This window comes from Xenopus laevis, chromosome 1S (genome assembly GCF_017654675.1).
Source record: "Xenopus laevis strain J_2021 chromosome 1S, Xenopus_laevis_v10.1, whole genome shotgun sequence".
Taxonomy (NCBI): Eukaryota; Metazoa; Chordata; class Amphibia; order Anura; family Pipidae; genus Xenopus; species Xenopus laevis.
In genome coordinates this window covers 113,876,936-113,901,585 of record NC_054372.1, presented here as the reverse complement: position 1 = coordinate 113,901,585, position 24,650 = coordinate 113,876,936, and the positions used below count along the sequence as shown (strand labels likewise).

Genomic DNA, 24,650 nt, shown 5'->3' with positions numbered 1-24,650 from the left:
ATGACTGGGGGAGATTTATAGAAAATTGAATGGTATTTCACCATTATAATTCTCTGTTTTGCACAAAGGCAGATTTTTTCCTCACATTTATATAAAATGTTTTCATATTTTTGCCAAATTTGGTTGCAATTTTTTGCAAAGTTTCCCCAACTTTTTGTCAAAAATTCTGGCTAATTTATTAAAGCTTTTTTACAATTTCCACCAGAGGTCTTTCACCAAAGAATGCCTGTTGGCTTTGTGCAGGCAAAAAACATCTGCTTCAAATTTTTCTAGTCACAAGAAGTTGTGAAAAATGTTCACAATGAAATCCACAATTGATGTAGATCAAGGATGACGTAAAAAAAAATTTTTTTACACTTTTTACTTTTATTAAATCTGCCCTATTGTCTCATGTAGAATCTTTTTTTAAACACCATTCAAATTTAATTGCTGACATACAATATTAAGATAAACCTCCATGGATGATTCTTCAAAATAAAAACACACCATATTCCCCTATCGAAAATGTACTTATGTTTAAACAATTCATTATACTTACATATAATTAAAAAAGAAATACATACAATTGTATATTCTCCAAAAGTGTGTATTATAGTTAACAAAGAAGTGAAGCATGGAAAATGGTAATTAATGTAAAAAATAATAAAATTATGCAAATTTTTATTTATATAGAGACCAAAGTAAGTTATGAAGTAAAAATATGTGTAAGTAGGAGACACACTCATTTAGCAAATTAAGCCCCCTTTCAGGTCCAGCTTGCAATACAACAAAACACCTTTAAACCACTCCTAATGGACATAAACTTGAAAAATTCTTTGGAAAGGAAATGTAATGAAAACACATAAAAGCAATGTCTGTAGCATAGCTCATTTATTGTTTAAACAGTTTTTTGCATAGGAAATATATCCGCTTCCAGTAATTGACTGCAGTATGAGCAGCTGCTAGCAGTATAGGCTGGATATAACAGTAACAATCACATAAGTCAAGCTTGATTTACACCAGTTTAAAACTTGTGGCAAAGTAGAGCTAATTTGTTACATATGAAGAAATTACCCAGAAGAGCTTAATTCAGTACCCATGTTAAATTTTAATTTCTGTCTCTGTGTTCTATTATGAGTCCATATGATAAAGAATCCAGAAAAATCAATATCAGTGTTACTGGCCCCCATTGGAAACATATACTGCCCACTTCAAGACTCTCAGTAAGCCTTGAGATGCACTTCTTCTCAAATAGAATTAATAAAGTGCTTGACTGAAAAGATATCTCAGCACACAGGAATAAAATAACTAAATGTGAGCTCTTGGAGTTTCAAAGATGGGCTAGTGCTCAAGACATTCCTTAGCAAGCAAGGGCTAAGGTTCACTGATAAATATGAAAGTGCCAATTACTAAAAATATTGCCCAAGGTCAGCTTGTGTCATCGATCATCTGTTAAAATGGTATATGCCAAAAGTTTTAAAATGGATCAACCCTGGTGTGTAGCTAGCAAGCAATAAACTGACTACTAGTCACCTACAGTTGTACTAAATTATCTAAAGAAACACACAGTCCTACAAAAGGTTGCTCTCAGAGAAATATCATTGATATTGGGGTAACTTTCTCCCAAGCTTCCAAAAAGTCCTATATGAGAAGCACAAATAAACAGCTTGATGAAGACTGCCTCATCCAATTAAGCAATTTTAGAAGCCCAGTACTTGGACTGAGCTACTCCCTCGCATTCTACATGATGTAGAAACATTTTTGTTTTTTTCAATTGAATTATTTGTGAAGAAGAAATTGCTATCTGAAACATATTTACAACTGAACTCAACAGAGACTGTGAAATTGAACAGGCACTGCTAACTTAATTTGAGTATTTGGTAAACATTTTGCTGGTTTTTTTTTTATCTCATTTTGCATTAACGTTTATCAGTCCGTGCAACTTCAATGCCCTCAATGAAAAATGCATAATAAGCCATACTTCTTAAAAAAACACACAAAAAATTCCTTCCCAAATAAGATACATGTTGCTACATCAGTCCCTGTAGCACTATTCCAAAAACCATTCTTTCAAAAATAAAGTTTTACAAACACAGTTTTAGTGTCACCAGCTGATGTTGATGTCCTATCATAAAAGCCATTGATAAAATAAAATTGTAATTATCATGCAATAAACACAACAAAAAGGATAAAGTCAAACAACTCACAGCCAGTGACACTAAAGCTCTTTATTTCACTAATTCATCATACATTTGAATTGCAACACACAGATATTTCTAAAGAGTAATAACTATTGAACCTTTATCATAGAAAAACTTACAACCATTGAAGGAAACAAAAATTGCAAAACAAACAAAATGTAAAAATTGACCGTATCCAGCTAGTTCTTTTGTCCCCCTTAAGTAATAAAAATGTGACCAACAAAGCTGTGGCATGAAAACAATACAAAGGGTTGTCATGGCGATAAGATTGGCTGATGCACAGGTCATTGTGAAAGGCCAAAGGGCAAAACCAGCTTTTAAACTGTAACTGAAATGCTCCACAAGGCCAATACAATTAGGTTGGGGAGCAGGAAAACAAAAAAGGGAAACTAGCAGAAAGTGCAATTCTGAAGGACGACATTCGTTCCTTCAATATAAATGGAGTCGAATGTTCTGTTGTGGGCTATTTCTGGTAGATTTGTGAAGCCTGGAAATTGAAATCTATTTTAATGGAATTTATTACAAAAAAACAGGAAGCAAGAATGAAGCTGGTTTATGTTAACAAAAGACCCTCGTAGGAACATGTAAACTATACTGGATGTCATTTTGGAGCCTAACTGCCAGCAAATATATATTGTATTTTATTGTCCATGAATGATGTATAAGTAATATGAATAACCTTCTATAGCCATTTCTATCCCACACAGCCCTCACGTTTTTTGGAAGTAACCAAGCTGTAATAGGCGATGAGCAATATCCACATTCCAAAGAGACTAACAGATCTGATACTTACTCTTCTACTATACCCAAATGTCACCCTCTGGCGTTTTGTTTTCACCAGCCTATCTTAACAAAAATGCAAAATAAAATGGGTAGTGTCACTGATGGATACAATCTGTACTTTCCATAGAGTCCTTGTGAAGCTAAAAGTTGCAAATCCAAAATTATGCTCCCTGAGGACATGGTCGTGTGAGATACTAAAAAGTATTGTTCTATTTCTTTTTTTTGCTCTTTCCTGAATGCTTTTCAAACCTAACCTTAAATACCAACATGTAACAAACACATAATTCTGTTTGCTAGAGGACATATATACTAATATAAAGACAGTGTAGCTTCCAACATTCTGAAATGTTCCAAAAAACCAACTTTTCAAATACTAAATACAACAAAATAACCTTCATAAAATATAACTTTTCTCCATTTACATTTTAAATGATTAGTAACCTATACTTTTCAAGTATAGGTAGATCTGAAACAATCCCTAGCATGGACAGTATTTTTTTTTTAAACTTAAAAAAAAATTCTAATACATAAATTACGGAACCAGAGAGTTTTAACCCAAGTCCAGTTCCAAAACAAGCAATATTCTTGTTTACTTAAAAATGGAAATAATTATATTCCCATTAAAAATGCTTAAAGGTAGCTTAACAATTGAGGGCGCATGTAATTCAAAGAAAATCTTAAAACTATACAGTGTACAAATAACTGTCTATACGGTTCATTACAAAGACCCTCACTTCTCGCTACTTAACAGCTTCACAGATTTATTCACATATTTTTTTTCCAAGCTGCCCAGCTGAATATTTCCCCATAGCTATATTGCTATAATATTTGATATGATATATATATCAGTTCAATTGTTTTGCCATGATTTTATGTAGAGTCTCCTTTTCTGTTATTTTCTTTCATTAACTAAGCCTTTAAATGTTCATGTCAAACTAGGGGACACACAAAATTAGCGGTGATAGCAAAGAGGCCAGGACTGCAAAGCAATATCAGAGTCAGTACAGTGCACATAAAACTGGGGTAGTTTCTGTATTGTTATATATAATGTTTACTGATTTACACGTACAGAAGAGCAACACAATTAAAACATAAAAATCTATTTTGGGCCTAGCAATTTTTATAATTTTGTTGGAATACATGGGGGCCTTATTGATCAAAATCCCAATTTTTCTGAGTTTTTTAAATAAAAAAATCAGAGCAAACTAGAATCCACAATTTGACCTTATTTTTTAATAAAAATGCACAATTTAATTGGATTGGGGACAAACTAGATAAAATCGAGCTAAAATCCAAATCCAAAATAGTCCGATTTTTGGCCTTATTTCAGTGCAGTCCACAGAAACTTCCAAATAGGATAGGGACCTCTCACATTGACTTGAATACAACTTCAGCAGGTCTGAGATGCCGGATTTTCAGATTCTGACTTTTTCCATCCTCAGAGTATCATAAATCTCGAAAAATTTGAGTTTTTTTCCCATTAAAAATTCAGATTTTATAGTAAAAAAAAAAATTTTTTTTTGTCATTTGGACTTAAATAAATAATCCCCTTGATTTCTGCATTTTCCTGAAAATAAAAACAATATGTTCAATGCCAAAATAGTGTAAACTGCTGTGGAAGCACTAGCACTCTACCATGTATTCCAAGTGATTAATAGATACTGTACATCTTTAAAAGTATAAAGATGTAAACCATTCTCAAATATATTTTGCCTTTTTAAAGGGGCTTTTGTGCAATACTGATTGTCCTTACATATATCCCAGTGCAATAAACAAATGAATAAAAGTACTGGTATACAGATATTTATCTCTGTGGATCATGTTTGCATATGGACATGTTCTTGCTGTGCTACTCAATTTTTTTTAAAAATTCACTTCAGTGAGTCAAATATAATCTCTATATAATGCTAGCTGATATGAAAGTAATTGGCACTTGAACTAATAACAAGTATATTTATGCTGATATGATCAACGGGACTCAACTATACTGGAGGCTCGTCTCTCCTCAATTTATTGAATAAATATAAGGATACACAAGTCATATTGAATATGAATTAGTTAGCAAAGAATTATGAAGGCTCCACTTGTTTCCTTATAAGTATTTAAATCAGCAATTAGAATTAATCTTGGGCTATACGATGTACAACTAGGTTGTCTTGGATTTGTTAATGTAAATAATACATTAAAATGTATTAGAAAAGCAATAAAAACTAACTAATTTATATTCAATATGACTTGTGTATCCTTATATTTATTCAATAAATGGAGGAGAGACAAGCCTCCAGTATAGTTGAGTCCTGTTCATCAGTTAACTGAGTCATATCTAAAGAACTGAATTAGAAGCAGCACTACTGACCAATAGAGTGCTTGTAAAAAATCCTAAAACATTTTTAGTGGTCACTAATTCTATTTGAAACAAATATTTTGCATGAAAATAAAAATGGCACCCCATTAAGCATTGCTTTGCAGTCATGGCTCCTTCTATGGGCATGCTGCCTAAAGCAGCAGTGTAAAGACCTTAGTATTCATTTTGCCCTCCCACAGTATATATTTATATATAGTTATACTCATATATATAAAAACAAAACTCCCTCTTCATGTCAGTACACAAAAGGACCTTATCACACTGCAAAAACAGCAGTACCCACTTTGGTCAATTGAAAAAAAACATACATTAATTTTTTGTATTTTTTGTCCTTTTCTTTTTTTTTATCTGCGAAATTACCTAAATTAACCAAATACTGCTAAAAGCACTACCTACATAGGCAAAACTTGGTATTGCATAATTCGTAAAAATTTCAACCCCATACCTGCCCCCCTCCCTCCTTCCCATTATTAAGTGGAAGATGAAAAACATGAAAGATTAATAGAAAAAACACCAAAATACTGAAAATATTGCTGGTTGATTACATTTTTTTTAAGCGGCAATTATACATAGCCATGATATGTTTTATAAATGTGAGAAGGTATAACTGTCTAAAAAATGTAGGATGTCACATATTTTCCCCCTCTGGAGTACAAAATATTCTGCCATAAAAATGGTATCGATTTCAAATGATAATAAATGCAGCAAAAGAAGTGGAGTGATGTCACTTTTTTTTTTTTTTTTTATAATTCAAGGCAAGGCACGTAAAGTGGACATTATATTTCCATGCAAATCTGATCTACTGGAGAGATTAATTAATAATATTGTTCTTTTATAACAGAGATGCCTCTTCTATCTGATGACATGTAATAATCTCTGTTGAAAAGCGCATTATTTCCAGCACAGCTCCAATGGCAGGTTTCAGCAAAAGTGCATGTTCGTTTTACTTTGACTGCTTCCACTTAGCAAGCTGCAAACTTGAACTTAATGCCTGTAACTTGTTACTAGTGCTGACTCTCACCCAATTATCCCAATACATCTTGTACGTATAAATAAATAAAACACTCAGATCCCTAGGGGCAGCCTAACCATTATAAGTGCTACGTTTCCATTCATTTCATTCCCTTAAACACTTGTCCGTATTTGCCACTTTTAAATAGCCCTCATACACTGAGGGTATAAAATACACTTGTTTCTATTTTTAACCTTTAGAACCAGAGGTAGAACCTAGAAAAACATAGGTCCCCTCTACCACAAAACAGGTATTAGCTTTTTCATGCCCTACTGTTTAGAGTCTGAGGGCTTTCTGACTCTTGTTAATGGCCCATAATGAATTTATTATCTCAGTAGCACTTGCCTCTATTCTATTGTGTGCAGACATTTCACCTCCACCTCTGACTCATTAAACTGGTAACCCTGTACGAGTATGAAAACATTGATGGGCACAGATTCTCTTACATTGCAGATTAGGTAGCACACCAAACTTAGTTCTCTTCTTGACTGATTTCAGTGATTGAAAGGTATGTAGTTTTCTGTTTACATGCTGTTAAATATGACAATCTTAAAAAAAAAAAAAGATTTTTAGGTGGGGGGGAGGCCCTGAGGCCTGTTCTCGCAGCTTTGTTGCTACCTCACAGCCTTTGTTTCATGAGAAAAACTGGGAAAATGTTCCCATGCGTAAACAATAACAAGACTAAAACCAAACAGGACTAGCTTATCATGCAATTTTTAAGGCATCTAGAAAATGTATATAAAATATACGGTTGTGGAGAAAGAGTGCCTATTTCCCAGCAGACATCAGATAACAAAGGCTAGTTAAGCAGGAGTTCCATTCTACCCATTTGTGAAAATATATTTGCCACCCTCTCAGTGTCATGACTGCTTCTGCGTTAACCCCTTATGTTTCAAGAGGCCTGAAAAGCATTGCTTTGCAATGTGTCACAGGTCCTGCAAGTACTTAAAAAGGTTAAAGGAATCAGTGATTGTAAGTGCTGCAAATGCTGGTCAATTTATCTTCTCTTCCTTAAATTATTTTTAAAAGTTTATTCATTTATTTTTTTAGTCCTGTCGTCCTTTCTTCTTTTTGTTCAGTTTTATGTATTTTTTAAAATTCTCCTCAGTTGCTTGTTTCCGCTTGAAGAAAGGGTTCTGAAACGAAATTCAGTCCATAATTCTGGACACTGCTTGGCAGGATTGCTGTCCTGTTCGATACTTGAAAAGGAACCAAACTAGCCCAGGTACCAGGACTGCAAAATAAATAAAAGGATAGAGATTGTTTAGATTTTTGCTGTGCAGTATTATCCAAAAAGTTACAGTTATTACAGTGTTGGGAGAAAAAGACAAGTATACACTATAGTGGCTTCCTATTAGGAGCATATTGTATTAAAATAAAAACAATTCTTAAACTAATAACTAGTTGCTAGGCACCACAACAAAATGTTTTTCGGACCCTTCTTTCTTTAGAAGCAAAGAATGATAACTATTATTTGTTTTTTGTCTATGTGTCTACAGGTAGAAGGTTACTGAGTTATCTAATATGTGCAATTGTCTTGGAGAACAAGCACTGTGAAACCAGATTCACTTGTGATGCCCATATAAACTCCATGTTTCACATATAAACACATAACATAACATAAACATAAAATCTTATGACCCAAAATGTATATAACAGAGATGTGGTGTTTGCTGACTGACCCTTATAACCCTGTATCTCCAAAAGGGTGTGAGAACTGATATATAACATATTGATAAGTAGTGAAGGTGTGAAAAATGAAAATATTCGAAACTCCTGGACAAGAACAATGGTAGACCCAGTTCAAAACTTTTTGCGTTACACTAACATAACCAGAAAAGTAACATGCTCATGGTGAACCTACCAACTACAATAAAGTAAATATAAACTTGTGTATTGTATGTCTTGGGGGGAAAAGTTATTTGGATTATCACAGTTTATTCATCTCTCTATCTGTATTGCTAAATAGTTTAGGGAATAACCTATATGTGAAGTTATGTAAGAAAAAGTGCAGACTTTACTACAAGTTTAGTCACCTAAATCAACCAATTATGTAAAATATGGATCAGACTTAAAGGAAGTAATTCTTTCCCTAGTTTTCAGCAGTTTCTTTACTGCTAAAATAATGACTTTGAAACCACAACACTACCTGCTGTTCATTTGGCCTACTAGATAAAGTATCAAAACTGCTTACATCTTGAAAACTAGAATTTTTTTTAATCTAAACTGCAGAACTGGTCAGAACAGTACACAAAAAATTTTTACATTCATCTGTTTTGAGCTCCCATTTTCTTTCATGTAAACCCCCCTCCACAAAAATGTAATCAGTGAACAGTCTCTTTGAAATCTTTAGATAACTGCTACTCTTGTTGTTAAATGGTTAACAGTAAGGCTGCAACATCTCCTTAATCCCTTAGAAATCCTTCTTCTCCTCTAACGCATTTACTTTGGCTGTTGGCTCAGGAGCATGCTCAGTTCTTCTCAGCTCAAATTACTAAACACACCCTCCAGTCTAATAGCCAATAAAGAGATAGCATTGCTGGTTCCCATAGAAACTGTAGCTATTTATTTGCACCTAACCACCTCTTCTGAGCTCATCTTAACCATTACAGTGCTCAACCCTAGTAGAAAAGTATGTTGTGCCTGTATAAACCTGCATTCTGCATTGCATGAACGTTACAGCATTAATGTCCTGTTACTGATGATGTGTCAGGGGGAAAATGGTCACTGGGTGAAAGCTGCTATTTATTTTAGGTAAAATGTGATGGTACTAGCAAATGGAGGGGGTATGTGCAGTACAAATGGTGTGGCTTGGGTGGGGAAGATATGCCCAACTTTTATACATGGTAGGAAAATGTAGTCTTTACATGTCCTTTAATACTGTTTGGCCCTTGACCACATCCATTTCCCACTCATCTGGCTTGGTGGCATTAGGTGAAGATTTTACTAATAACAGATTAATTAATTGGAAAGGTATTTATGTATAGAAGCCTTGCGATTTTCATTTAAAGTTTACTTTAAATGTATATTTTATTATATACCATCTCCCCTATTCATTATATACCATGACCCTTATCCTTCACTGTCCTAGTGTGCATTATTTTTCACTATCACTTTATACCATGTTGGATCTGTCACCATCACCTCATTATGATCACCTCGTTATGCCTGCCTACTCTTAAATGGGAACTGCCACTGATATAAACATGTGTCCTGATTTTATCCCTGATTTATTCTGATGGATAATAATTCTTCTTACCATTTTACTACCATCACATATATGTGGAATCTATATTATAGCCTTTGCCTTAAAGCAATTGTCCATTTGCATTCCAAGAAGGAGGTAAAAAAAATGCATGCTACTTTAAAAATTATACATATATAACCATATACAGTTGCTGGGTTTTTAAATCGCCAAGTCACCTAATAAGCTTTTGCAGACTTGGTGATCCTCTCTTTTAAGCAGCTCTGCCAAAAGTCATTAGACAGGAAACATAAGATTAACTTTGTTCTACCTAAATTAACAAAGACTGCTTCTGCTTAGAGCAAGCAAGTGGTTTGCTGCAAAAAGAAACCCGTTTTTTTGTAAATCCTGCTGGAATATGCAGATTCAAAGAGAAAGCAAGAAAATATTTGCTCGGGTAAAAGGTTGTTTTTTTTACTTCAACATTTTGTATCTAGATTGTCTAATCTGATCACACAGCAGATCCTGCTGTTTCTCTCCCTTAAATGTAAACGCAGTGTTCCCAACATGGTCCTCTGCTAAATGGACATTACGGATTCCTATGGTTCATTGTTCCCCCTGCCCCACATTCTAAGTCCCTGAAGTTCAAGTTCAATCTGGAATTACATCATGTCTGGTTTCTCATGGTTACCAGACGGCCTGAGACGTGATCACAGCTACTTAAAAAAAGTTTAAAAACAAAACAAATGAAAAAACAAATATCAACGTCTTGGCAACGCCTATTGATTTGAGCATAAACATACTTCTTATATACTATATGTGTATACGTTTTAACTTCAGCATTGACTAAATTAAAGATGAATTTTGAAATGGTATTTTAATGGATTGCTGACCCATTTCCTGTAGAATGGCAGCATAGGATCCTGACCAGTCACAATCCAACTATTTGGAAGGGATCTAGGGAGCACTGTGAGGAATATCTATGAGGGTACTTGTTAGCAAAAAAAAAGATGGAACCAATTATTATTATATTTCAAAATCCTTTCATTCCTTATTGTATGCTTTCTGAAATCTATTATTGTTTTAATTTTTGTTATTCATATAACGGAGACACTGCAAAACACTCGTTTTTAAACAGCTGCAACCTTAGTAATAGTTCACTAATAATGGGTGATGGTGTAGGTGTAGCTACAAATCGGTGCCTCTGTGCAAATATATTGTGTCTTTGGAATTTGGCACAAAGATTTCTGCCCAATAGCAGTGGGAGTGATGCTTGAATTCTGGGGAAATACAGTGTTCTCTCCAGGAATTGTTCCCAGCAGGTGGAATAAAAATGCAGCTCACTACAACAAGGCGCCTTCCATAAGGAAAAGTGAACAGAGTATCTAAGGAGAATTTAGGTCACATGGCTCACGAAAAATCTATGGAGGAGCACCCAGTTAAAAGCACCTGAGAGCAGAGTAAACCAGAAATATAGAAAAAAACATATTGGGGCTCATTTATCAACACTGTGCAAATTTGCCCATGGGCTGTTATTGTTATGTTATTATAGCAACCAATCAATGATTAGCTTTTTAAAGACAGCTGCAAGTAGAACAATGAAAGCAGCAAATTGATTGGTTGCCATGTGTTACTGCCCATGGGCAAATTTGCCCATTGTGTCTTAATATTGTGATAATAGTAATGAATAGATGCAATAAAATGGTAGATCTTCTGACGCTGCTAGGACTCGGTCGACTGAGAGATTTGTGTTATTATGGCTGTGAAATGGCTGTTATAAAGAGTAAACAATATTAATAAGAGCAGCCTTTTCCGGGTCAGAAAGTGATCCTCACTGCTGCCATCTGTCAAAATGCTGCTGTTGGTAGATAACAAGTTGCAAGTTCTGGTTGGCTCTTAATCTAAAATGCTCAGATTGCAGTCCTTCATGTATTTCTGAACTCCAGTAGTGCAACTGACAAATGAAACTAATCTAAACGTCTGTGTCTTATGCCAGAAGAAGCTGATGGTTTCCATTAAGCTGGGCATTCGCCTGATTTAGACATAAAGTTGCATGGATATTTTTAGACCATGTGGCAAGCCACTTAACTAAACCCCTGCCTTATTAAATGCTCTTTTATAAACATAGGTGCTAAATTGCACCAGTGATGTTACTCACAGCAACTAATCTGATCATTGCTTTTATTTTCTAACTTTGAGTAGCCTGATCAGTGTTAGACTAATGATCATACAGACTGAAATGAACAATGGCCGAATGTATTAAAAGGGTTGTTCACTTTTGAGTTAACTTGTAGAATGATGTAAAGTGTGATATTCTGAGACAATTTGCAATTGGTTTTCATTATTTATTGTTTGTGGTTTTTTAGTTCTTTAAAGTGGCGATACATGGGCAGATTAAAGCTGCAGATATTGGTCCTTTAGACCAATTCAGCATCTTATCTATGAGGCTATGGGATCTTTTGATGGGTCTGACAGATCGATATCTGGCCACAATATCGATCGTGAAGGTTTAATTTTTCAGGCGATCAACCGTCTGAGCCCATTATTCCTCGTTGTAATCTGATCGGGCCGAACGTTCGGATATAGCCATGCCATTGGTTGGCATATCAGGGAAAGATCCGCTCATTCGCCAAATGAGCAGATCTTATAGTGTATGGCCAACTGCCTTAAATCTGAGATTCGTGATTTCCAAACTGTGGGGCTGGCCTAAAGTGGTGTCTGGGGAGGGCTGAAATCTGGTTAGGGTGACAATGTCTTCTGATGAAGTGACTATTGATCACGAAACGCATTAAGCTTTCCCCCTGCCTGCTCGCATGGTGTGTGTTTTAACAAGGAATAATAAAGATTCTTCATTTTAACAAGTTTGGTTTCTCTGATTCCTGTTTGAAGATGCCCTCCACACAACCAAGTTTGCTTCGCATCTGTATTTCCGCAGCCAGAGCGGCTTTGGACGGTGCATTTCAATAACAGGTTTACATCAGCTTCGCTAAGTGCAGTGGCGTCATTTACCCTCATGCTTCTATGAGAATGTTTATTTAAACTGCTAGCTACTGCTGAAATAACCTGTAGCAAATCTAATGTCTGCTTTTAAATAACAACTTACTTATTTATGTGATTGGTTTAGAGCAAAATTAGCACCTATTAATTCCTTTATCATCCTACATTGATAATGAGTCTCCGTTTATAACACTGACTTTTTGTTACTGTCTCACTATAACTGTACCTAAAATATGGGAACTTTAAGTGAAAAATTGGCTGAACATAAACACAACCAAAATTATTATGTATATTCCAATACGAAGCATTAACATATTAAAGGGATCCTGTCATCGGAAGTCACATGACTTGGGGCAGCTGGGAAATTACAATATGTCTAGCCCCATGTCAGATTTCAAAATTGAATATAAGAAAATCTGTTTGCTCTTTTGAGAAATGGATTTCAGTGCAGAATTCTGCTGGAGCAGCACTATTAACTGATTCATTTTGAAAAATTAGTTTTTTTTCCCATGAGAGTATCCCTTTAAAGATTAGACATAGTGCTTCATAAGAATAGCTGAAATCAATTTTTTTTATGGCAGGGAAAAAAACTGCTTAGGCGTCAGCTGAGGGAGCTAAAGTAAAATTAACTTTTACATAGCTTGCTGTTTGTGTGGTTTGAAAGTGACAGCAAATCTGTTGCCAGAAAAATTAAGAAAGCCTAAGAAAAACATGTCTTGAAAATCCAAACCACATTTTTCTCCCCATAAGGCTGGTACTCGTTACTGTAATGATCATTTGTGGTCAAATCCTGGCTGTCCACACACACCAGATATAACATTTCCTACTTCAATCCATGGACATGTCATATAATATAAACTTAACTGTGGGTTAAAGCATGACAGCTTGTTGATTGAGAAAAGTTACAAGATGAAAGTACGGTTTTATAAGTAATATCGTTGGGGTTTATCTAGTCTTATTTTACCATGATCCAGTTTCTAACCACTAGCAAAGATTTTTTTTTGCTAGCAGCGTGTTAATATTTCTGGTTTTATTTACAATAATATATATATATATATATATATATATATATATATATATATATATATATATATATATATATATATATATATATATATATATATATATAGAAATGGAAATGCCGGCACAGCACATATACTGGTATAAGGTGCCTGGGTGCAGAGCTATGTATTAGTATTTACAATGGCTCAAAAGAAGCTAGCACACTCTTATGGAGAAAAAAAGGTTTTTATTTTAACAGAAAAAAACTGTTTTTCTGTTAAAATAAAAACCTTTTTAATCCATAAGTCCTGTGTGTGCTAGCTTCTTTTGAGCCATTTTATATATATATATATATATATATATATATATATATATATATATATATATATATATATATATATATATATATATATATATATATATATATATGCAGGTATGGTCTGTCTCCCCCCAAACACTTTATTTTTTCACTTATGATAGGACTGACACATGGACACTGCCTTGACGGGGCACGTCAGCTTATGCATGCTTTGTACAAACTTTGTAACTAAAAGTGTCTTTTTTAAGAAAGTTACAGTTCAGTTGTGCAAGAATATTTTTTCAGGGGGTTATATATTGAGGGGCACATTTACTAAGGGTCGAATATCGAGGGTTAATAATCCCTTGAATTCGACCCTCGAAGTAAAATCCTTCGAATTCGAATATCGAATTCGAAGGATTTTAGCGCAAATTTTTTTTTTAAGAAAGTTACAGTTCAGTTGTGCATCTGAATAGGTCATTGACTCATGGTGACTGCAAACTTCTATATACAGCCCAAGAATTAATTGCATTATTGGTTTGCACACCAATAAAAACTGTGACACAAATTTTGTATGTAATAGTTGTCACCCTAATAATACTTACATGGTTTTTTTTTGGTATGGGGTTTAAAAACACTACATTAAAAATCATAATTGTGCATTATATATAGTCAAGTGCAGAAAAGCAACTGTGCCTTGTGGAAAGGTTAAAACTAAGTAAGCTTTATCAGAAAGGTCTACATACACTAGTAAACCCTCAAAGTAATGCTGCTCTGAGTCCTTTGTCAAAAGAAACACCACATTTATTTCCTTCTATTGTATATACATGGTCTTCTGTATCAGACTTCCTGTTTTCAGCTAAAACCTCCAGGGCTGGGGCTTGAGCATGCTCACTTTGCTCCTCTCCCCCTCCCTCTGAGCTCAGAGCTATGAACGAGCAAAGAGAAACTCAGGCAGGAAGTGATGTCACAGCAAGCTAATATGGCAGCTGCTATCCTAAACAAGCAGAGACAGTGTCTAGAGCTGTTAATTCAGGTATGGAAAAGCATTCTAAAAAATAAAAATGGCGTTTGTTTACTTAAAATAAAAATGTGTTCTAGCTTGCAATGTTGTGGCTAATCTGTTGTCAATAAACTGCCTTGGTAGCTTTCCTTCTCTTTTAAATAATGCTTATACTCATATTTATAAAGCAACCTAGGAGCTAGAGCAGCAACCTCAACATAAACCTATTACTATTATATAATTATAATGCACAAGAGCCAAGAATATCCTGTAAATTATATGTGTGTGTTTGTGGTAAGAGGGTAAATTATTTCCAATATCATCTACATACAAATTAAGGTATGTTTTTATTCTTGTATTCATATGCAGTTAAAAATCTTTTGGAAATCAACGAACTATATGGGCAAAAAACATTTGTTACTCATCCAATTTTTTGCCCATTTATTAGTCACAGATTATAATCCTCTGAATTCCAATGTATATGTAGATTTAAGGTATGAAGATCTAAATTACAGAAGGATCCGTTATACCAAAAACCCCAGGTCCCGAGCATTCTAAATAATAGGTCCCATACCTGTTGTAACGAAACAGTACCTTGTATTTCTTCCCAACTAAGATATAATTGATCCTTATTGGATGCAAAACAATTCTATTGGGTATAATTAATATTTAATTGATGTTTAAGTAGACTTAAGGTATGAAGATCCAAATTATAGAAAGATCCCTTATCCAGAGCATTCTGGATAACAGGTTCCATACCTGTGCCATAAACGTAAAACCCAACCTTACAGGTAGTTCATTATTACAATTTCTACAAAGAATAATGGTTCAAACAAAAATAAATACTAATAAAACAACCATGATTTACATGAAGCAGTAAGTCCACAAAGCTTTATGCAAAATCAACCTTTAAACACAGAGTATTTTCACTAACATTTTTATACATAAATCTTGTTTTTCACAACTTATATAACATGCAGTGCAATATTGTAAAGAAAACTACCTTTGTCTTAAGAAAACTTTTAGAAAAATTTGTCCTTATTCATCAAGAAAAAAAACTCAGAAAAAACGTGACTTTTTGGGATTGTCGTGTGAAACCCCTAATGTTTTGCGTTTGCTGCCCAAAAACCATGAAAAATGTGCGTTTTCTCAGAAAAAGCAGCATTAAACCCTGAACACTACGAACATTTCGTGAGGTTTAAAACATTTTCAAATGGTTAAGGGGACATCTGCCATTGGCTTTTATATGAATTCGGCAGGTTTTAGATGGCTTTAGATGACTGCAACTTTTTCAGGTTTACTGTGTCAAAACGGATGCCACGATGTGTGTTAATAAAATACATTGTAAGTTTTCACCATGCCCTTAAAACTGCCTTTTAGCTTTCCTTACACTGAGAGGTTTTTCGTCATGCAGCCCTATATTACCCACCACAATGTTGCCTTTTTGTAAAAGTAATGAAATAATGGAGACCTATACAGGAATATAAAGTGAGCCCTAACAGTTAAACAGAAATACTCCATGTGAGAGGTGAAATCAAAATGCATATGGAAAATTAAAAATTTTTTGTTAAACAAAACAAAACTGATTTTTTTAACATGAAGTATGTTTGCAAAATATACATGCATCTATATCAATTCCATCATTTGTTACAAATCAACATTATCAAATCTGTAGTCTAGCTATTAAAGAGACCTTCAGCATTTATAATCATTAATTGGCACAGAATAACACTTATTCACATAAAAAAATCAGTAGCCAAGGAATTCTTTTCTCCATAAACCAAATTTAATATACTGTAGGTCCCTGAAATTTTTTACATTATGACATAAAGGGGGTTATTTATCAAAGTCCAATTTTTTTTCTGGTTGAGCTTTTAAAGAGGGAAAATCACAATTTTTCGTAGAAAAAAAAACCTCAAATTTTTCGTGATTTATTAAACCCAGATGGTGTTTAAAGTCAGAATAAAAAAGTACTCCATCTCAGACCTGCTGAGTTCATGTAGAAGTCAATGGCAGATGTCCCAAAGATATCCTGATTTGCGATGGGTTTCCGAAAAAGTTGCAGTATTGGGGTGTCAAATCTGAAAAAGCTGTGGTATTCAATCATCAAATCCAAAAAAAAAAATGCAGATTAGGATTTTATTTCAATATTATCTAGACTTTTCCCGCACAATATTTTTTTTTGGAAAATGTAATGATAAATAGGGGGAAAAGTCAGTGCAGATTTGGTCGGAGTGACTTTCCAGAAATAGTGAGATAAATTCGGATTTTGATAAATAACCCCAAAGTGTTCCCCCACTAGATGAGCATAACTAACATGTTAGGGATAGCTGTTAGTTAGTTTGGTTTTGTTAGTAAGCTTTATAATTATGCTATGATGATTTATACAAGACATGCTTTTCTCTTACCTTAGAATACTGCTAAATCAGAGCTGTGTCATCAGCAACCAGTTAGTTATTAGTAGATTAGTTATGTTGTCAACGAATGCATGTACAAATTGTACTGTGTGTGATGAAATATTTTCAAGCGTGCAAGAATATATGCCCTGGTTAAAGTGGTCAAAACCATATATTGGCTATTGTACAGTCACTAATATACATATAATACACATACATAAAATAATATATATATTATATATACTGTACATTAGCATTATACTTTGCATAAAGTAAGAAAAAAATGTAAGCGCAAGTGCTAAAGTTTGTAGCCTATTTGTTTTTAAATTTACTTTTGTGAAATCTCCAAATATATGTTCATATCTTTTAAATGTGGTGTTTTAACTAACCAATAAGCAGCAAATTCTCTTGTATATTTCATAGCTAGCCATGCTGTGCAATTATCTGTGCATATGATGGCACCTCTTCAGCTGGTTTTGCAGACTTCTGAGATCCCACTTATGCACAGCTATTGACCCAGTTAAGCAATGAAGATCTACATTGAACTTTGCATTTTCGGGCCACAGGTCAGTGGCTCACAAAACACTTCCTCTACCCCGCTTGAAAAGCATCTAGCGGGGTAGGCCAATTACAGTTAATATCCAAGACAAGTTATTTAACCAATATATTTCTTGACTTGAAGAGACCATATAATGTCAAAATATCCTAATATATTTACCACATTGACACATTGGTAAGGTTAAATGGAAGCTGTGTAGCATATTGTTTAGCACTAGACAAATCGTTAGCTATTGTTGTGCAGAAATGTGTATTTTAATTGCAATATGTAAATAACTGTTTAGGAGGGTGTAGGTGGGGAGCTTAAACAGTACTACTGCATATCTTAGTGTCATTTGTACTGGAGGTTTGGAAATAATTAAAATGTTACCTTTGCCAAGTTATTCCCAATGTATCGTCACTGCCACTGGGGTATAAATGCCTGCCGTTTTGATTCATGGTCCAGTCACAAATCCTCAGCTGTCAATTGAAACCTAGCAGTCAGACACGTATCCAAAAGTACTGCAGTTTATTTTAGTATTTAAATGAAGACATGCAATGCCACAAAACCTTGAGGTTAGCTTACTCTGAGATAGCTCATCTTATATTTAAATCTGGAGAATTTAAAAGGAATTAGGCAGAGACTATTTAGGCTTACAATAAATTTTGTTGGGAGGAAGGATAGCTCACTAAGGATATTGCCTTTCATCCTGGAGTGAGAGATATTATAGTTGTCAGAAAAGTTACTTCACAATAGCAGCCATAGCAATAGCACCACAAAATGGAAGATGGAATACATAAATCTATTTTAAAGAGACATAGCATTTATTAATGATTATTATCCCTTGCAGCAATTTATATTGGTTATGCACTTAGTAACTTTCCGTTGCTAGATAAATGACAATGATGACGATAATGATGATTTCTGCATTTCTATATGGAAATGTAACAATAAATAGTAGTGCTGATCATCTGTCTAAACACGAAATCTTATCAGATGCTGGTACAACTTAATTTAGACAAAAACTCAATTAGTGGTTTGAAAACTCAATAGAAGTCTATGGAGAAATGTGAAATTGAAGCAGGAGATAATACAGGTATAAGGTCCATTATCCACAAACCTGTTATCCAAAAAGCTCTGAATTGAAGAAAGGCCATCTCCCATAGACTTCATTTTATCCAAATAATCCAAATATTTAAAAATAATTTCCTTTTTCTCTGTAATAATAAAACAGTAGCTTGTACCTGATCCAAACTAAGATATAATCAATCCTTATTGGAAACAGAATCAGCCTATTGGGTTTATTTAATGTTTACATGATTTTCTAGTAGACTTAAAGGGATACTGTCATGGGAAAACATTTTTTTTTTCAAAATGAATCAGTTAATAGTGCTGCTCCAGCAGAATTCGGCACTGAAATCCTTTTCTCAAAAGAGCAAACAGATTTTTTTATATTCAATTTTGAATCTGACATGGGGCTAGACATATTGTCAATTTCCTAGCTGCCCCAAGTCACGTGACTTGTGCTCTGATAAAATTCAATCACTCTTTACTGCTGTTCTGCAAGTTAGAGTGATATCACCCCCCCTCCCTTTTACCTCCCCAGCAGTCAAACATAGACATATTGTCAATTTCCTAGCTGCCCCAAGTCACGTGACTTGTGCTCTGATAAAATTCAATCACTCTTTACTGCTGTTCTGCAAGTTAGAGTGATATCACCCCCCCTCCCTTTTACCTCCCCAGCAGTCAAACAAAAGAACAATGGGAAGGTAACCAGATAGCAACTCCCTAACACAAGATAACAGCTGCCTGGTAGATCTAAGAACAACACTCAATAGGAAAAACCCATGTCCCACTGAGACACATTCAGTTACATTTCTCTCCTAAAGTGCAGGCACAAGTCACATGACCAGGGGCAGCTGGGAAATTGACAAAATGTCTAGCCCCATGTCAGATTTCAAAATTGAATATAAAAAAATATGTTTGCTCTTTTGAGAAATGGATTTCAGTGCAGAATTCTGCTGGAGTAGCACTATTAACTGATGCGGTTTGAAAAAAAAAATGTTTTCCGATGACAGGATCCCTTTAAGGTATGAAGATCCAAATTACAGAAATCCGTAAAACCCAACATCCCAAGCATTCTGGATAACAGGTCATGTACCTGTATAACAGTTCTCACTGCATTAAGCCTATAAAGCTTTGTTAAACATGCATGACCAATACAGGTGGATCTGTTATATCATATTAGCATTGTCAATCTCCTAAATCACATTAGGTCATTATTGGGGTTGGTGTTTATGGTATATTTAATAATGTAGAGCACAAATGTTTTAAAGTGCAATTAATGTGCTACTTTGGACGCAGACATTTGTGTCTTAAGCTGGACATAGATCCTCGAATGATCAGACTCCCCCCATCTCCCCTCCTGCCACTAACCATTCAGATCAAATCAAGTAGAAAAGAACAGATCAGCCGATGTTCTGCCCCTGACAGCAATCGTACGAAAGTTATGTCCGACAAAAGCTGGAGACAGTCTCCCACTGAAAATCGTACGATCGTCAATGCAGAGATATTATCAGCAGCTGACAGAAATTTTTTAACCTGTCCAAAACGACCGATCTCCAACGGACGAAAAATGTCGGGACTCTCCACACACGATCCGAAAATCGTACGAATCCTCGATTCGTACGATCGGATCTTTGTGTCTATGGCCAGTTTAGGAAACTGTGCATTTTCTGTCACATGACTTGTAATAAATTATGTGCACATACTAGCGCTACCAGTCACAACTACGTTAGAAGTATGCCAAAAACTACTAGTCGTAAAAATATAAGATTATTTGCGACATAATTGCCAGATATTTGCTACATGCACATAAATAAAACCTTTGCAAAAAAAATCTTCTACAGGCAATGTGTTTGCCTGTAGAATTTTCTTCACTTTCGCCGCATGCACAGTGATTCGGGAACAGAAATTTACTCCAACTGCGCATGTGCTGAAAATGCCGCCGATACACGAAGATTACCGGAGGAGAAGAAGAAGATGACTGAACTCCGAGGCCAGAATCTGCACAGAGGGGTGAGTAAAAAATTAGAGGCATTTGCCCCAGGTAGGCTGGGGGGAGGGGGGTCTACCCAGGGTAGGGGGGAGGGTTTTTATTTATTACGGGTTGAATTCACCTTTACGGTAAATCATAATTAAAAAAAATACAGTTTGCTGAACATAAATCATCTTGTGACTGCAGAATGCATAGCTATAATATAATTATATATATATATATATATATATATATATATATATATATATATATATATATATATATATATATATATATATAGTATAATATAACATATTATTATATAATGAAAATTAGTTGGAGCGCATGCATAGTATGCCTCTATGGAGGGTTAGAAAATTTATCAAGGTCCGAATTTATCTCAGTATTTCTAACTTAGAAATCTGAGCAACTCTGATTGCCTGAATGGACCCTATAGCCAGAAAAAATAGGGTTGGGCAAACTTTGGAGCTTTCCCCGAAAACTCTGTATTGTTCAGAGTTTTGCGCAAAAACTATGATTTTTTCGTAGTTTTTTTGTGCAGAAACCACAAACTCATCGGATATCGGTACAGACATAAGCGCCTGTTCCAGACACTGGAATCTTCCCCAAAATTCTGTGTATGCAGACTCCCTGGGGAGTCACCGGACTTGAATGGATTCTGTTCTCGAGCTAGCCTAGTTACTACTACCTTGACCTTGAGGAAGAACCAATAGAGCTGATTATACTAAAAAATGTGAATGATACACTACAACCAGTATTGTTTAACTGCCTGTAACATCTTCTCTCCCAGTCTAATCAATAGTGAAAGAGCATCACTATAACCAGAGTCCTCATTTATTGTGACTAGACTTTGAATTAAATTATGGTAAATCCCGACCTCATAAATGAAATCTATAAAGTTTTAGCATAAAGATGCTGAAAATAAGACCAATATATGCACTACTACAAATACAGGAAATGTTAGCAAGGAGAAAAAAAAATGCACATACATGTACTATCATCCTCTACCTCAGTAATTACAGAGACCTAATGCTACAAACTTGGAAAATAGAAACTATCTATATGTATGCTGTCTCCCAAACTATGCTTACAATATTAATGTCCCCTTGGTCTTCACAAAGTCTTTGGAATGCCCTTCTCAATTTAATAATTTGTAGCCACAGGGTTAAGCCTCAGTAATGTTTTTGTCACAACAGGATTCACTTTTTGGCAGGGAGTCAAAGTGTTTTGGTCTGGACTCTTTTTCTGCTTTAAACTGCAAGCATTATATCTAAGCCAGCATGGTGTCTGCTGTGGTTAAACACATACACAAGTATTAATGCAACGATTGAGTACAGAGCAACCACAAATTCCAGGTCTTCTTAAAAATGCCTAGCTTTTTTTTTGCCTACCTGAGCTGTGCTCTGCTCCTCCACTGAAATCTACTGCAATAATACTGTCTCAAATCATTTTCATTTTGTTAATTGCTTATTCCAAATAGCTGAGCTTATAGCACACATTACAAAGGGCAAAAGTCCACATTTGAGGGAAATATTTTCAGTATGGCTTTTAGGGGCAGATTTGTTAAGGGTTGAATTGAAAATTTGAAATTTCACTTTTTTTTTTTTTGTCAAAACTGTCTAATTTGACTAGGGAATTATCCAAACTCAATTTGAGTTTTTTTAAAAATCCAAAGTAGATTTTTGAGATTTATTAAACTCTGGCCCTTTAAGAATTCGAATTTGACTATTTGCCGCCTAAAACCTGCTGAATTCATGTATAAGTCACTGGGAGAGGTCCGGTGACCAATTTGGAGATGTTTGTAGCCTTCCAGACATTTGAGTTTTTTTCTGAGAAAAATGCAAATCGAGTTTGGTCGAATTAGAAACTAATTCGATTCGAGTTTTTGGGTCGATAAAATGAGTCTGAGTTTTAGATATTCGTTTTTTTTCTTAAATAACCCCCCAGTCATATTTTGAGTATATTCGAATTTAAGGGAGTTTAAAAAAAACTCACATGAATCCAAATTTTGACCTTTGATAAATGTGCCTCTAAATGTTATGGTTTTCATGACAGAAGATTTATAAATGTGTTTTCTATTGTTTTTGTTACCATGTGTCAGTGCCCTTATTTTCTATGCAAATGATTCTTAACAAATACATATTATTACGAGTATGGTTATAACTGCAGGCTAAGATCACACAGACTAGATTATATGCCTTTTTAAAATGATCACTATGGTAAGAAAGAGGTAAGTAACAATAATTGTGCTTGCAGTGGCAAGAAAGGTTTATTTTGAGTTTTGCTTTGTTCAATTCTTGAGGCCCGAGCAGAGCTGAAAGAAAGCGATTTCCCTTTATTCTCGCCTGAAAATGTGGTAGAGGACATTTTCAGGCAAGGGTGATTCTTCGCCTGGTGTTGCCCTGAAGCAGCTTTTCCAATGGCACAATGCAATTGCACTCTCTACACTGAAAAACTTTCAAAGTTTAAAAACAGGCACTGTTTTGCCCCCTTGTAGCCTAAGGCACATACCTTGTCACACCTATTTTTTCAGGTGAGAATTGCAATTGAGAAAGGCAATTGTCATGGAGGGCTATTTCAGGCATGAGTGGACTATTAAAAAATGTAGAGTGCACAAATGATCCTGTGTTCCGTTGCCCTACAATTTAACATGATGTAGGCTTCCTTTGCTTTTTTCACACAAAAAAACTAAATCTGCAAGCTGACAAGTGTGGGTTAAACTGCTAGAGTGAAACATTTATATAATTTGCATAACAACATTGTTTAAACAGAGGCTTCCTTCAAATGTATTTCCTTTCCCTCTTGTATATGTAAAAGGTGACCTCTTATCCATTTTCATACCACCCTAGCAATCACGTGCTCCAGTTTTACGTCAAACTGTCATTTATGATAAGAGACACAAAAAGAGCTTCCATTGTGTTGATAGGTTAGCTTCCTGGACCCATTAAAGAGCCCATTTGAGCTGCTCTCTCAGGCCTACAGCTAACGCTGTCCTCTGAAAAAAAAATTCAGTGATCAATTTAGGCTACATATATCATTACGAAATGGTTCAAACCTATGCAGAATAAAAGAACAAGCAGAGGATGCACCTGGATTAAGTGATTTCCCTCTCTGATATTTGCAGGGGAAGGTAAGATGTGGTTATAACAACAGATATTGTTTAAAAGCTTATCTAGTGTAAGAATGCATCTGATTTGTCCCTGCATGTAATATGTTCTCCTCTGAAATGCATTCTGGGAAACAAAATATTTACAATTGACAGTTAAATTTACTACAGGACAGCTTCCCATTATCACTGAAGAGCCAGGGATAAGCAACAGGGGCATTATAAATGTTAACAAATACGGTATGTTAATATGAAAAAAAGTTATAAAAAAATAAATGAAATTGCCTTTTGCTGCAAATGAAATCTTTGACTCAATTTTACACCACTTTTTGTCAATGCCCCTCTATCTGTTCTGGGCTATTGGATTTAGAGGGTTATTTATCAAAGTCCGATTTAATCTTAACATTTTCTGTTGCAAACTCCAATCAATTCTGCTCGGATTTTTACGCTTATTTATTATTACATTTTCTCGAAAATGTGCTTTGCAGGAAAAATCTGATTTTCACAATTTTTTTCAGATTTTTCACCTGAAAACTGAGATTTCTTATTTTTTTTTGCCCAAAAACTTCGGGGTATTGCACGAAACCCAGTGCACATCAAAAAATCATTGGAACTTTTCCCATTCACCTTACATGCAACATCGACAGCTCTGAGATGCCAGATTTTCCGATTTTTCCATACTCGGGGTTTAATAAACTAAGAATAATATGTGATTTTTTTAAAAGTCT

The 24,650-nt window shown here is 34.8% G+C and overlaps 1 protein-coding gene across 5 annotated transcripts in view; it reads right to left on the bottom strand.

Annotated features, from left to right (window-relative positions):
- Positions 1 to 853: 853 nt before the first annotated feature.
- Positions 854 to 24,650, bottom strand: part of nfia.S (nuclear factor I/A S homeolog) — a 184,171-nt gene continuing 160,374 nt past the window's right edge. For 4 of the 5 annotated variants that reach the window (XM_018243802.2, XM_041580112.1, XM_018243801.2 and 1 more), the window contains 2 exons: positions 18,149 to 18,237; positions 854 to 7,574 (listed from right to left, as the gene is read on the bottom strand). In XM_018243802.2, coding sequence (XP_018099291.1) covers positions 7,445 to 7,574; positions 18,149 to 18,237 — 219 coding nt within the window. In that variant the 3' untranslated portion in view covers positions 854 to 7,444. The remainder of the gene's footprint in view (positions 7,575 to 18,148; positions 18,238 to 24,650) is intronic. The other variant, XM_041580113.1, reaches the window with a different exon arrangement.